Raw genomic sequence first — 14040 nt, forward strand, 5'->3', positions numbered from 1 at the left:
CCTATGCTGGGAGGGCGCGATTTCAGTGTATGTCATAGGCGCTATATTACCCAGACACATCCTTGTCTTCCAGTCACCAGCAGTCAGAGCAGCGATGGATAACGCTGTTCACTCCCCATGAGGTGCCACACTTTACACTCCGCTCCCCATGTCTGCGGCGTTTCATCACATCGTAAATGTTTTATTAACAAAAAGCAAATCAGAATTGTTGATAAGAGCAGCAAGGCTGACGCTGAGGGAGATGACACGTCCGATCCATCTTATGGAAAGCTTGTGAGACTCGCATCTGCTCTTCTGTCATCCCAATGTTCCCATTCGTCTTTATTATATTTTTATTGCATCAAGTCTACGTACATTCAGCACTGAGATGGGAAGAAGGAAACTTATAGGAGCATTTAGAGGCAACCGCCGTAAAATAATGAGTTTTCATCGAGACGTCTGACAGGTTGTTCAGTTCAGGGCGGGGTTTGGTGGGTCTGATCACCTGCAGGATGGCATAAAGCCCCTAGGCCTCCCCGTAGAGAGGACTCACAATTCTCATACTTCATCTATCCTGAGTAATCAGTATCCACACATAACACTGCTGATGCTGAATTTTAGTCATTGTAGATTCTGTGCATTGTCCCCCACTGGACACCCTTCACAGACCTCGAGACAACGTACGTGAATTTCGGGCGCCATGGAAAATCAGGCGCAGGAACAGTGCCGATAGTAGAATATCGGTAAATTTACCAATACTCTTTTATTTAAAGTGTTCATTTTAAAGGGTAAAGTGGGATCATAAAATATCGGTAATTGTCATTTGTTACCAATATTTTACTATAGCTAAACCTAACTACTCTCACACAGAACCTGCCACTACCAATACCTAACCCCCCTGGTGGTGTCTAAAGTCCTTGGTGGTGCCTAACCCTAAGACCCCCCCTGGCGGTGCCTAACCCAACCCCCCCCCCCCCGCCCCCCTCTGACACATATACCCTATCAGCCTATCTGATACCTAACCCTAATTCTATAATCGAATGTACAGGCCCTTAGATCCACTTTAACCTGCGATCTGTGTCGATGGGCCCCCTCATTCCTGCTGCCTGTTGTCCCCCCCAGATTTATGAAGCAGAGCTGGAGAGTGAGTTCCAGAACTTTGAAGACTGGGTCAGAACCTTTGAGCTCCTGAGAGGGAAAGCCAACGACGAGGAACACAGCGTCCATGATGATAGAATTATCGGAAAATTCAAAGTAAGTCTATAAAAAGTGACAAGATGTGGCAGAGAAGCATCCTAGAACTGTGTGTAAGTGTACCTTTCTCGGTATCAGCTAACCGGGGCTGCTTTATCAAGACAAGTGCAAGGAAACCCCGAACAAAAGCAAAGCACTACGCATTATCCAGTCATATTCAGCCATTCTGGACGGTGCTACTGTAAATGGCTGTGATGTGTTGCTTGTCCAGTTTTATATTGCAGCTACTGTATTATGGTTGGTCAATGAGATGCCAATTATTCTGGCATGCAAAATAAGCAGTGGTGCTCAGCAAGATTTCGTATATATCCGAACTACCCAGATAATCCAAAATTTTTCCACTATCCGAACTTTGAATAGCAATTCGAATTTTTTTAAAATCCGAATAGACTATCCGAGCAAACTCGGATTTCCCATCTGAAATCCGAAAACCGGTCGGATAGTTAGTTCAGTTATCCGAGCAGAGGCCAAAATCACCTTCAGTGGCAAAAATCCCTTTCGAAGGCATCCAGGCCTAGAGAGAGAGAGATGGAGAGAGAAGAGAGAGAGAGAGAGATAGGAGAGAGAGAGAGAGAGAGAGAGAAGAGAGAGAGGGAGAGGAGAGAGAGAGAGGAAGAGAGAGGAGAGAGAGAGAGAGAGAGAACGAGAGAGAAGAGAGAGAGAGAGAGAGGAAGAGAGAGGAGAGAGAGAGAGAGAGAGAGAGGGAGAGGAGAGAGAGAGAGAGAGCTCCGAAAGGGTTTTTTTGCCATTTGAAGAGACTTTTGGAAGCAGTTTAAGCCATTTTCAGGTCACTTCCGGTTTTCTATCCGGATATCCGAATCTGGACGGATATTGGGTTCGGAAATCCGAGTTTACTCGGATACCAAAAAGTTCAGATCCGGATATCCGATTTGGATCCGGATATCTGGGTATCCGGATCCGAATCAATTCAGATTTTCATAAGGGGTATCCGAGCACCCCCGGCGATAAGTAAACAATGGGTGTACATGAGCGTTATGCCTGAGCCGGAGTTACACTTTAGCAGTATGGCAGTAAATAATACATTGAAATGTATAATATAATAATAATAATTGACATAGAGAAAGAAATGGATATTTAAACAATGTTACAAGAATGTCTTGTCTTCCCCAGGGCTCTTTCTGCATCTATAAGAGTATGGAGGACTTATCCAGCTCTATAGATATGCGACAGCTGAAGATCATGCAGGGAATCCCCTCCAATCACTCTGTGAAGGTTCTCATCCGGGTTTACATTGTGGCTGTGAGTAAAGCATTGTCTCTTTCTGCTGGAATCTATGTATTATCTGTATACTGTGTCCAGGCCTGGATTTGGGCATCTTACCGCCCATGGCCCACTGTCACTAACCCCGCCTTCCTCTTCTCAACCACCACCAGGAAGTGCACCACACAACCTATGTGGTCCTTCTGTCCCTTTTGTTCCCCTGGTCCTGTGCTCTCATCTTGTGTTCTTCTCATCCTTTGTACTTCCCTGGTCCTGGACACCCCCCATTCTGTGCTGTGATTGGGGGGTGGGGGGAGCACAGAAGACGAGGATGATGGCTGGCAAAATACTGTTCAGTTCTCTCTAACCATAAAAATATCATTAGGTCAGAAATATCATTAGGTCATTAGATCAGCAGGAGACTCAGGCAACTGGTTTTATTTTAAAAGGAAAAATCCACATCCTTCTCAGTTTAGGTTCCCCTTTAACGCTGGGATGTCCCTGTGTACGGTTGTTTAACGTTGTAATGGTTCCCCTATTTATTGTACAGAACTGCCTGGTATGTTTGCATTTTATAAATAAAGTTTAAAGTTAATGTCAAGTAACCCCCAAAAAAGTCAGATACTTACCTATGAAGAGGGAATGCTCTGGATGTTACAGAGCAGGGGTAGGGAACCCTGGCTCTCCAGCTATTAAGGAACTACAAGTCCCACTATGCATTGCAGGAGTCTGACGGCCACAGTCATGGTTAATAAAAGAAAATGCATGCTGGGATTTGTAGTTTTATCACAGCTGGAGAGCAAAGGTTCCCTACCGCGAGCCTTTCCTGTCCTCTCTTGTACCCCTCGTTCCAGCGCTGTCCATCCCATTTAAATTACTGACTCAGGAGGCTTTGGAAGAACTCGTGTACCTCAGTGCTTCTGAAGACGGGCTGTACTGCGCATGCATGTAAGTGCGCTCACACATACGCAGTACTGATCCGCCCGTCTTCAGACCACTCCAGTACACGAATGCTTCTGATGTCTCTCAAGGGCTCACAGACGTGTATGATTATTATTGCTTTATAAAGCGCCAACAACTGGTCAAGCACACATAACAGGGGGTGACAACAACACTGGAACAAGGGGAGCAAGAGAAGACCGGGAAGGATCTATAGGGGCCAGAACCTTTCTCTATAGGTAAATACTGACTTTTTTGGATGATAATACTGGGTACACACGTTGCGATTTTCCCGCACGATTCGCGGGATCGAACTGATCGATTCGATTGTTTCAAACATGTTCAATTGGGTTTCAATCGTTCCTGCCATCGATTTTGCATACTTAACATGATTGAAACCCAATCGACCGTGTTTGAAATAATCGAATCGATTCGTTTGATCCCGCGAATCGAGCGGGAAATCGCAACTTGTGTACCCAGCATAAGACTCACTTTTTCTTCCCAAAAATTGGGGGGAAAAGTCACTGTGTCTTATAGTCCAAATATAGGGCGTTCCTGACTTGTGAACGCTGCCAATACAAACCTCCAACCTGCTGCAATGTCGGGGACTCCCTGTACTGTGCCCATGCAGAGGAGGACACAGGGGGAAAAACGGAGGAAACAGGGGGACAAACGGAGGACACAAAGGGACATAGAGGAGGACACAAGGGGGACAGAGATGGACACATGGGGGGACACAGGAGGACACAAGGGGGACAGAGATGGACACATGGGGGGACACAGGAGGACACAAGGGGGACAGAGGAGGACACAGGGGGACACAAGAGGTACAAGGGGGCATGAGGTACAAAGGGGGCATAATCCACAAGATGCTCCTTCACCATGGATGCACCAGGTTATACAGTATATTTATTCCCCTGGTTTTTGTCCTCTACACCTAGGTGCGTCTTATGGTCAGGACTCAGGAGCGTCTTGTAGTCCGAAAAATACGGTATCTAATTTATTTATTTTTTAGTCCCTTGACAATTTGACATTAACTTTAATAATAATAAATGCCATCTCCAAATAGAGAATTCTTTTCTGCTTTACATTTGGTGTCTCCCTATAACCCATGATGTTATCTCTGTCATAGGGAATCAATCTCAGCCCAGCTGATCCAGATGGCAAATCGGATCCTTACATCGTTTTAAGATTGGGCAAGACTGAAATAAAAGATCGGGACAATTATATCCCCAAACAACTCAACCCTGTGTTTGGAAGGTAACACACATCAACTACAGGTCAAAGCATATAGAAGTTTCCCTCCCTCCCTGTTTCCCTCCCACATTGCATTACACTCGTTTAGCTGAGGTTTGGTGAGATAAGTCTAATGACAGAAAACATTATTTAGATATGATTTAAATAAAAGATATCAAATATGCTGTATTTCAGTATATTTGGTATTTTTAATTTAATAGGAACCTGAAGTTAGAGGGATATGGAGGCTCCCATATTTATTTTCTTTTAAACAATGCACATTGCCTGGCTGTCCAGCTAATTCTCTGCCTTTAATACTTTTAGCCATAGACCCTGAAAAAGCATGCAGATCAGCTGCTCTGACTGAAGTCTGACTGGATTCAGTCACTACTGCAGCCAAAGATCTGCAAGATGCCAGGGAACTGGTATTGTTTAAAAGGAAATAAATATGGCAACCACCATATCCCTCTCACGTCAGGTTCCTTTTAACCTCCCTGGCGTTCTATTAAAATCGCCAGGGAGGCTGCGGGAGGGTTTTTTTTAAATTAAAAAAAAAGTATTTCATGCAGCCAACTGAAAGTTGGCTGCATGAAAGCCCACTAGAGGGCGCTCCGGAAGCGTACTTTCGATCGCCTCCGGCAATCGAAAGTAACAAGATAGGCCGCAATGAGCGGCCTATCTTGTTTCGCTTTCCTCGTCGCCATGGCGACGAGCGGAGTGACGTCATGGACGTCAGTCGACGTCCTGACGTCAGAGCCGCCCGATCCAGCCCCTAGCGCCGGCCGGAACTGTTTGTTCCGGCTGCGCTGGGCTCGGGCGGCTGGGGGGACCCTCTTTCGCCGCTGCACGCGGCGGGGCAGCACACGCGGCTGGCAAAGTGCCGGCTGCGTGTGCTGCTTTTTTCAGACTGCAAATCGGCCCAGCAGGGCCTGAGCGGCGACCTCCGGCGGCATACCCCGAGCTCAGCTCGGGATTACCGCCAAGGAGGTTAAAGCATATCTAAAGCCCATTACATAATCTCATCAAAGCCCAATTAGAACTGGGAGCTTTCTTGAATTCTTTAGGATCCCCTCACACACACACCTCCCTTTCTCAGGGATTGTTTGCCTGTTTACAAAGCCCTTTTCGGAAGATATTTATATGAAAGCAAAATGCAAGGAGTCCAATGATGAGAACAATACTCAAGAGCTGGGCTTAGAGATCCAAGGCTTCTATTCATCAAGCATTACCCCATTGGGCAATGCAGGAAACAGCTGATTTTACTGAACATCTTCTCAAACACCAATGCACTAGAGTTGTTACCGCATGGAAAAATAAAATTACCCACTAGTGAGCTAAATTACCAATGTGTGCAGTAAATACCTCAATAATGAGTCACAAAGATTAGAGCATTCGGTAAAACAAGTAAAATGTTAGGTATTTAAGACCATATGGACCTGTCAGTAACTAGCAATCAGCATGCGGTAAAATAGACTAAAATAGACAGCCAATAGGAATAGTCTCCTCCTCCTGCTACTCACCCCATTTGATCCGATGCACCGTTGAGCGGGACATCAGAAAGAAAAAAACACAAGAGCAGGAGAAGGAGACATTCCAAGAGGGTTTTCTGTATCCATTTAGATGTGCAGATCTTTATACTGATACACTGTAGAGGGCCCTCTAGTGGCATACATGCACCTCTAAAGGGATGCTGGGGGCCTTCTTCTCTAGTAAGCTGTGACACAGGATTGGCTCATGCCGACCACTTGTAGGAGGAGATAGGAGGAGAGTCACAGTTTGCTGCAGAAACCTATTCCATAGCTGGTGAGACTTCTACATTACTGAGCAGGTCTTGATGAATTCAAGCAACATCTGTTGTATATACTGTAGAGGCCATGGAAGATGGAATTAGGGTCTGGCAGGAGGAAAGAGGAGACTCCTACAGACATTTTGAGAATCAAAACCTCTGGATATAATGAAAACAATGTCTAGTAGGGGGAAACATGGTGGGAGGTCCCGTCAGCCATTTTGGGGCCCCTAGGAAATTGCCCAGTTTGCCTTGTGGAAGTCCTGGCCCTGAGTTTGGGAATTTCTGCAGTATTTAAAAGCCACCTCCAGTCAGCTGGAATTCCCCTCTATTCCTCTGTAAAGATAACAAGCTGCTTGTGTTTCACAGATCGTTCGAGCTTCAGGCCACTTTCCCCCAAGAATCCCTGCTGACCATCCTGATCTATGACTATGATCTTATTGGGAGCGATGACCTCATCGGAGAGACGAAAATCGATCTGGAGAATCGCTTCTACAGCCGGCACCGGGGGACCTGCGGCCTGCAGAGCCAGTATGAGATGTAAGAGCTGCGACCACACTCCTAATGAGGATAAATGTGTCTGACAGAGGTTATGTATTGCAGGAACCTCCAGCAGAGTTTTACAGAGCTGATGCGAGTTCCCAAACTTGAAGTTGCCTTAAAGGAGAACTCAAGTCAAGATTAACTAAACTCCCTTCTACGTAGCTGGCAAATATCAGTCATGTGACTAGAGTACTTCCTCTCTTGTCAGCCACAGAACAGCAGGCAAAGTTCAGCTCCCTGGCAGTATGGGCCACACCCCCTCCCACAATGCAATGCAAGAGCATCTGTCATTAACGGTGGATGCTGCATCCTCTGCATTGAGATGATGGTGTTATTGGGGGCTGAAGGAGGGGCTCTTCTAGGACCTCTGTAACACTTTAAAATGTACTTGAGGCAACACGCTGGATATGTTCTGTACTACTATCCAGAGGCTTCAGTTTTTTGTTGCAGCTTTCACTTTGGTTACACTTTAGGCTAATTTTGCACTTGGGCCTTTTTTTTTTTTTTTTGCATAGCGCGACATTTTCTAGACGCAGGGTAATGCAACAGCAAAGAAAGTGTATGTGGGCCTGTACACTAACCGCATTGTGCCATAAAGCTTCGGATTTGCCGCCGACCTGCCGCAAAGTCAACAGTACATTACCGTGTGACTTCCGCGGCATTCCGTGAATGCGCAATGTAGAAATTTTAAATTTGTTGGTGGCGGTGCGCATGCGCGGAACAATGCAAATACGACAGGGAAGCCAGGGAATCCCAGTGACATACTTCCTGTCCAGCATGGAGTATGTCATGGGCGAGGGGCAGCAACAGTCGGCGAAGGGCGTGCATTTTGGGCTGGCACTATGCATGCGCACTTTGCTACACGGTCATGTGAATTGATTTTTTGGCATTGCGGTGTGATGCAAGGGGGGCGGCGGCAACACTTTCCATAGGTTTAAAGTGGACCTGAACTCTTACACAGGACAGAAGGAAAACATAGAGAATTGCACCCTGTATGTATTTAGAGAGTTTAGCCTGTCTAATTCCCCCTCATTTGTGTCTAATCACAAGGTGTAATTTGATCTCTCCCCTGTGTCACATGATTGCCAATTGCAGATAGGCAGAGAAGCCCATTTGAAAGCACAGGCTGTAAACAATATGTCTGCTTCCATGTATCAGAAAGTAGAAACACTGCACGTTTATTTCAATCACTTCAGGACGAGAGCAATTTTCACATATCAGCAGCGCTGCTCCCATTCATTTGCCAATAACTTTATTACTACTTATCACACCTAAATGATTTATATTATTTTTTTTTCAGGACAAATTAGGCTTTTAGTGAGTAATAGTTTTGTTTAATAATTACCTTATCTTTTATGCGTTTTAAAGGGAAAATAAGAGGAAAAAAATGGAACAAAAACACACTATTTCTCCATTTGCATCCGTTATAGCTTTACAATAAACAGCGCTAACTATAAGTTAAAAACCAACACATTTTATTTGCTTATCCATCCTGGTTATTACAACATTTAGATTATGTTCCTAGTACAGTGTATGGTGACAAAATTGTATCTGGAAATAAAGGTGTCTTTTTTTTCTGTTTTGTGTTTTTTGCTTTCTCATTGTACACTATCGATGATTACAAAACCTTGTTTGCAAAAATAACAGTAATGTACCCTCATGGCATACATATTTAAAAAGCCAAGTTCCTAAGGTAACAATATAGTTATTTTCTTGTATATTCTTTAACTTACATGTCTTGGTTTTGGTACAGAATATACAACATTTTTTATCGTTTTTGATTCAGTTTGTTACTAAAAAGAATACGCAAGACATAGCCCTTAACCCTAAAATCTATACTACTACTTATTGCGGTTAAAATGTTACCCCATATGTCTTGTATAGCTATTCTAATACTTTCCCAAGTTTGATTTTAATTTTGAAAATTAATTTTTATGTTGGATTTAGTTTGTCCCTACCCATTTCTCATGTGGTGTGGGTCCAAGCTTTAAAACACACCAAAATGTATTCTACAACTCGTCTCAGCTAAAATTATACCACATGTCCCTCATTTAGTAACAAACTGGTGGTGCACTCTCCACAATTACACTGGATGTGTATACTCCTCCAGTTAGGCTGAAGTGGTTAAGATTTGTATCAGCTATAACCCAAAAAAAATTTTGTTTGAAGGTTATTATGCTGTTGTGTCTCTTTTAGAGCATAGAGGGCATTCTGAGTTTAGGTCCACTTTAAGGTGTAATCTGTCTATCCCTAAAAAAGTGCTGTTAAAGCGATCCTCCCATAAAGCATTGCTTTTGAACACAAATGGCTTTCATTGGCCTTCTGCCTGCGGAGCTGTTTGCATTGTTTCGTTGGCCTTCTGCCTTATTAAAGTGGACCCGAGGTGAACTTTTACTCATTGCATAATTGTGTTCCTTTCCTATTGTTTATAGGGCATTCCTCAAGCCAAATAATTTTTTGTTATTGTTTTAATACTATAATTCCCTATAAACTAAAAAAGCCACGCCCACAGGTTTTCAGAGAGCCAAGGTAGTAGCAACGGCTCATGGGAGCTCAGTCTGGGCAGGAGGTGGGGGAGGTGTTACTAGCCATTGATTTCAGAGGCAGAGGGGAGGAGGAGAGGGGATTAGGCTGATGGCTGAAGATGCAGATAAGCCTGCCTCTGTGTAATGTTTACAAACAACATGGCAGCTGTCAGTGTATCACAGGAATAAATAATCATATTCTATTAAAACTGTTTGTAGCTAGATTTGCTGTGTAAACCATCTAAACTTTAGATGAGATATATAGACAAGTTACTTGTTATAGTTAGTTTTTCATCTCGGATCCGCTTTAAAGGACATTTTCGTGAAGATTTGCTGCAGACTTCCATAAAGTCTAGTTTTTCATCCCACCAAACAAAATAATCATTTTTCCTCCTTTTGTAGAGAGGGATACAACGCCTGGAGGGACAGCACCAAGCCCACCGAGATACTGACCAAACTCTGCAAAGACAACAATATAAGTGGACCGCTATTCCGCCCGGGTCAGATACAGATCGGAAGCAAAGTCTTCAATGGGAAAACCGTGTTCGATCAGGACGGTGAGCAGCCAATAAAGTTCAAAATAAAAAGCTACAAAATGTGTTTGTCCTTTCACACCCAGCTGCTCCATTTCCATATAATAAATGGAGAATGTTCTGCAGGGTCTAGTCATAGCATAATAGGCGGAGATGAATAATGACTGCTGGTGCTGGAGATATAGTAGAATGCTAAATGTATGGATAGTGTACTGATTAAGGACTCCGCCTCTGACACAGAAGACCAGGGGTCGAACCCTAGCTCTTCCTTTCAGTAAGCCAGCACCTATCCAGTGAGGAGACTGCGTGCGCAATGCCCGCTTGAATAACAGCACATAGCTCCGTAAACAGTCTGTCAGCGGCGATCGTTGCCGGCAGACTGTTTGATGGCAAAACCGCTGTTTATTTATGTTGTACAGCGCTGTACGGGGGCAGCTCTGTCACTGAGCTGTCCCCTCCATTGGCTGAAAAGATGATCGCTTCTCATAGGCTGATGCCTATGAGAGCTGATCACACTGATTGGCTCTCCAGGGGGGAGGGAGGGATGCTGGGGAAGAAAAATAAAAGAAAAAGACGTGTTTTTATTAAAAAAATAATTATGATAAAATTAATTTTAAAACAAAAAAACAAAAAAGTTTCAGCAGCAATCAGATGCCACCAACAGAAAGCTCTGTTGGTGGCAAGAAAAGGGAGCAAAATTCATTTGTGTGCTGAGTTGTACGGCCGTGCAGCGAGCTATTAAAGCTGCAGTGGCCTATATTGTAAAAAACAGCCTGGTCACTAGGGCGGTTTAACCACCCTGGCGTTCTATTAAGATCGCCAGGGCGGCTGCGAGAGGGTTTTTTTTAAATAAAAAAAAAACTATTCCATGCAGCCAACTGAAAGTTGGCTGCATGAAAGCCCACTAGAGGGCGCTCCGAAAGCATAACTCTGATCGCCTCCGGCGATCAGAATTAACAAGGAAGGCCGCAATGAGCAGCCTTCCTTGTTTTGCTTGCCTCGTCGCCATAGCGACAAGCTGAGTGACGTCAGCCAAAGTCCTGACGTCAGTCGCCTCCGATCCAGCCCTTAGCGCTGGCTGGAACTGTTTGTTCCGGCTACGCTGGGCTCGGGCGGCTGGGGGGACCCTCTTTCGCCACTGCACGCGGCGGATCGCCGCGCTGCGGCGGCGATCAGGTAGCACACGCGGCTGGCAAACTGCCGGCTGCGTGTGGTGCTTTTTATTTCATTAAAATCGGCCCAGCAGGGCCTGAGCGGCACCCTCCGGCGGTAACGGACGAGCTGAGCTCGTCCATACCGCTAAGGAGGTTAAACCTATGGTCCTTAAAGAGACACTGAAGCGAAAAAAAAAATATGATATAATGAATTGGTTGTGTACAATGAATTGGTTGTGTACTATGAATAATTACTAGAAGATTAGCAGCAAAGAAAATATTCTCATTTTTTTTTTTTTCAGGTATATAGTGTTTTTTCTAACATTGCATCATTCTCTAATATGTGCAGATTACACAACACTCTGCATTCAAAATGATTCTTTCAAAGCAGTCTGTGAACTAATGACCTCTCCTCTGGCAGAGCAAAAGAAAACTGTTCACTTACAGTTGAGATAATAAAAGTCAGAAGACAGCCCTCTCCACGACTTTGAAAGTCGGAGAGATTAATGGCTTTTTTGCATAGAGATAACAACTGGAGTTGATGTATCTGATCTTAATGTTTTATTTCTTAGCTGTGCTACACATACAAACAATAATATCATAATTTTTTTTTCGCTTCAGTGTCTCTTTAAGTGGTTAAGGTGCCCTTTAACGGTACACTTTTTCCATCAGATTACATCTTTCGAAGAGATTTAGAATGATTGAAATTAAACGAAAGGCAATTCTCCATTGTTCTCATTAATGGAATGATTTAATAATGTTTTACATACTGATTCAATCATAAAATATAACTTTTGGATCCATATTTTTTTCCTTTTCCAATCAACCAAAGAATTGTTTACATTGATTAGCACCTGATACGGCGCAGTTTTCTACACAATTCGGTCATACAACTTGCAGCGAAAGATTGAATTTGAATGAAAAATTGTACCATTAATGGGCACCTTTAGCCTCATTCATCTCAGTGACCCTGACTTTTTCTCTGTTTTTATTTTGATTATTTCTCTCACTTGGCTGTTATACCTACCAGTGAGTAAATATGGCTAGAAAAAATATTTTTGTGTGTGTGTGAGGGGATGTTTAGCCAGTAGACCAAGTGGCCTCTATGGTTTCCATGGATGCGTCTTTGATAACCTGTATTGTGTCCTCTGACAGATGAGCAAGTGGAGTCCTACGAGCACCTGGCACTGAGAGTCCTCCGATCCTGGAATGAGATCCCAGGGGTGGGATGTAATCTTGTTCCTGAACACATTGAGAGACGCCCCTTGTACCACAGAGATAGGCCTGGGATTGAGCAGGTAAGGTTCTCTCTGTAGAGTCTGTCCCATGTGCCAGCTATGCTCTGATATGCAGGGCCGGATTTAGGCCAAGGCCGCCTAGGCCATGGCCTAGGGCACCACAAAAGCAAGGGCACCAAAGCAGCAGGCTAAACTGGTGCAGCATTTGCAAGCTTGCAAATGCTGCAATACAGGGAGATCAGGCGAGCTCCTGACCATGGTACTCTGCTGCTAGCTGTGCACATTAGCATTGTGTCGGGCGGCTATGGACTTAGGCATCATTGGAGACAGAGGGGAAGAGGAAGCTTCAGCAATGGACACAAGCAAAGAAATGAGTGGCACAGATGGCTGTGTGAAGGTGAGCTGGCTGCCTAAGGTGGGGGGGGGGGGATTAAGGGAGTTATCTGGCTACCTATACTGGAGGGAAAGGGGGAGGAGTCATCTGGCTACATATACTAGAGGGAGGAGTCATTTGGCTACCTATACTGGAGGGGGGAGGCTGGTGACAATGGCCTAGGGCGGTAAAGAGTACAAATCCGGCCCTGCAGATATGTATGCTTGTCTTTGTGTCTAATAGGACTCAAGATGAATGGCCACAAAGTCTCCCGATCTGACCCCCTTAGACTTTTATCTTTGGGGTCATCTGAAGGCAATTGTCTATGCTGTGAAGATACGGGATTTACAGCACCTGAAACTACAGATACTGGAAGCCTGTGCTGGCATTTCTCCTGCGGTGTTGCTATCAGTGTGTGAAGAGTGGGAGAAGAGGGTTGCATTGACAAGCCAACACAATGGGCAGCACATTAAACACATTTTATAAGTGGTCAGAAACTTGTAAATAACTCATGAAAGAATAAAGTTATGTTAAAACCAAGCACAGCATTGTTTTACTTGTGAAATTCCCAATACGTTTGATGCGCCACATGACCCTCTTCATATTGAAAAAACAAAAGTTGGATTCAAAATGGCCGACTTCAAAATGGCCACCATGGTCACCACCCATCTTGAAAAGTTTCCCCCCCTCACATATACTAATGTGCCACAAACAGGATGGTAATATCACCAACCATTCCCATTTTATTAAGGTGTATCCATATAAATGGCCCACCCTGTAGTCGTGGGGTTACAGATTTAAAAAAAAAAATGATGGCCTTATTCAATTAACTTTTTCTCTGGGGAGATACTTTTTCATAATATCTAAAGAATAACTCTTCAGCACTTCGCAAATGAAACTCTTGCACAGGACAGAAGGAAAACATAGAGAAATTCACCCTGTGTGTATTTAGAGAGTTTAGCTTCCCATTTCCCCCCCCCCCCTCATCTGTGACTAATCACAAGTTGTAATTTGATCTCAGCTGAGTCAGCTGGCTGTCATGGCAGAGCAACTAATTCATAAACACAGGATTATAACCCTATGTCTGCTTCTATGAAAGCAGGAAGTAGACACACTGCACATTTATTGCAGGATTTGTATCTGCTGTAATGAAATGTTTTTCTTTAAAGGTTATTATGCTGTTGCGTATCTTTTAGAGCAGAGAGGAAGTTCTGAGTTCAGGTCCACTTTAATGAAGTGTAGTCAGCTTGTTCATTGTG

The 14040-nt window shown here is 44.1% G+C and overlaps 1 protein-coding gene across 4 annotated transcripts in view; it reads left to right on the forward strand.

Annotated features, from left to right (window-relative positions):
• FER1L6 (fer-1 like family member 6) overlaps positions 1 to 14040 on the forward strand; it is a 288985-nt gene that overhangs the window by 233461 nt on the left and 41484 nt on the right. For all 4 annotated transcript variants that reach the window (XM_068237997.1, XM_068237996.1, XM_068237998.1 and 1 more), the window contains 6 exons: positions 1102 to 1233; positions 2365 to 2493; positions 4526 to 4653; positions 6785 to 6955; positions 9886 to 10040; positions 12326 to 12468. In XM_068237997.1, the coding sequence (XP_068094098.1) occupies positions 1102 to 1233; positions 2365 to 2493; positions 4526 to 4653; positions 6785 to 6955; positions 9886 to 10040; positions 12326 to 12468 (858 nt within the window). The remainder of the gene's footprint in view (positions 1 to 1101; positions 1234 to 2364; positions 2494 to 4525; positions 4654 to 6784; positions 6956 to 9885; positions 10041 to 12325; positions 12469 to 14040) is intronic.

Source organism: Hyperolius riggenbachi, chromosome 5, assembly GCF_040937935.1.
Source record: "Hyperolius riggenbachi isolate aHypRig1 chromosome 5, aHypRig1.pri, whole genome shotgun sequence".
In the NCBI taxonomy this organism is placed as follows: Eukaryota; Metazoa; Chordata; class Amphibia; order Anura; family Hyperoliidae; genus Hyperolius; species Hyperolius riggenbachi.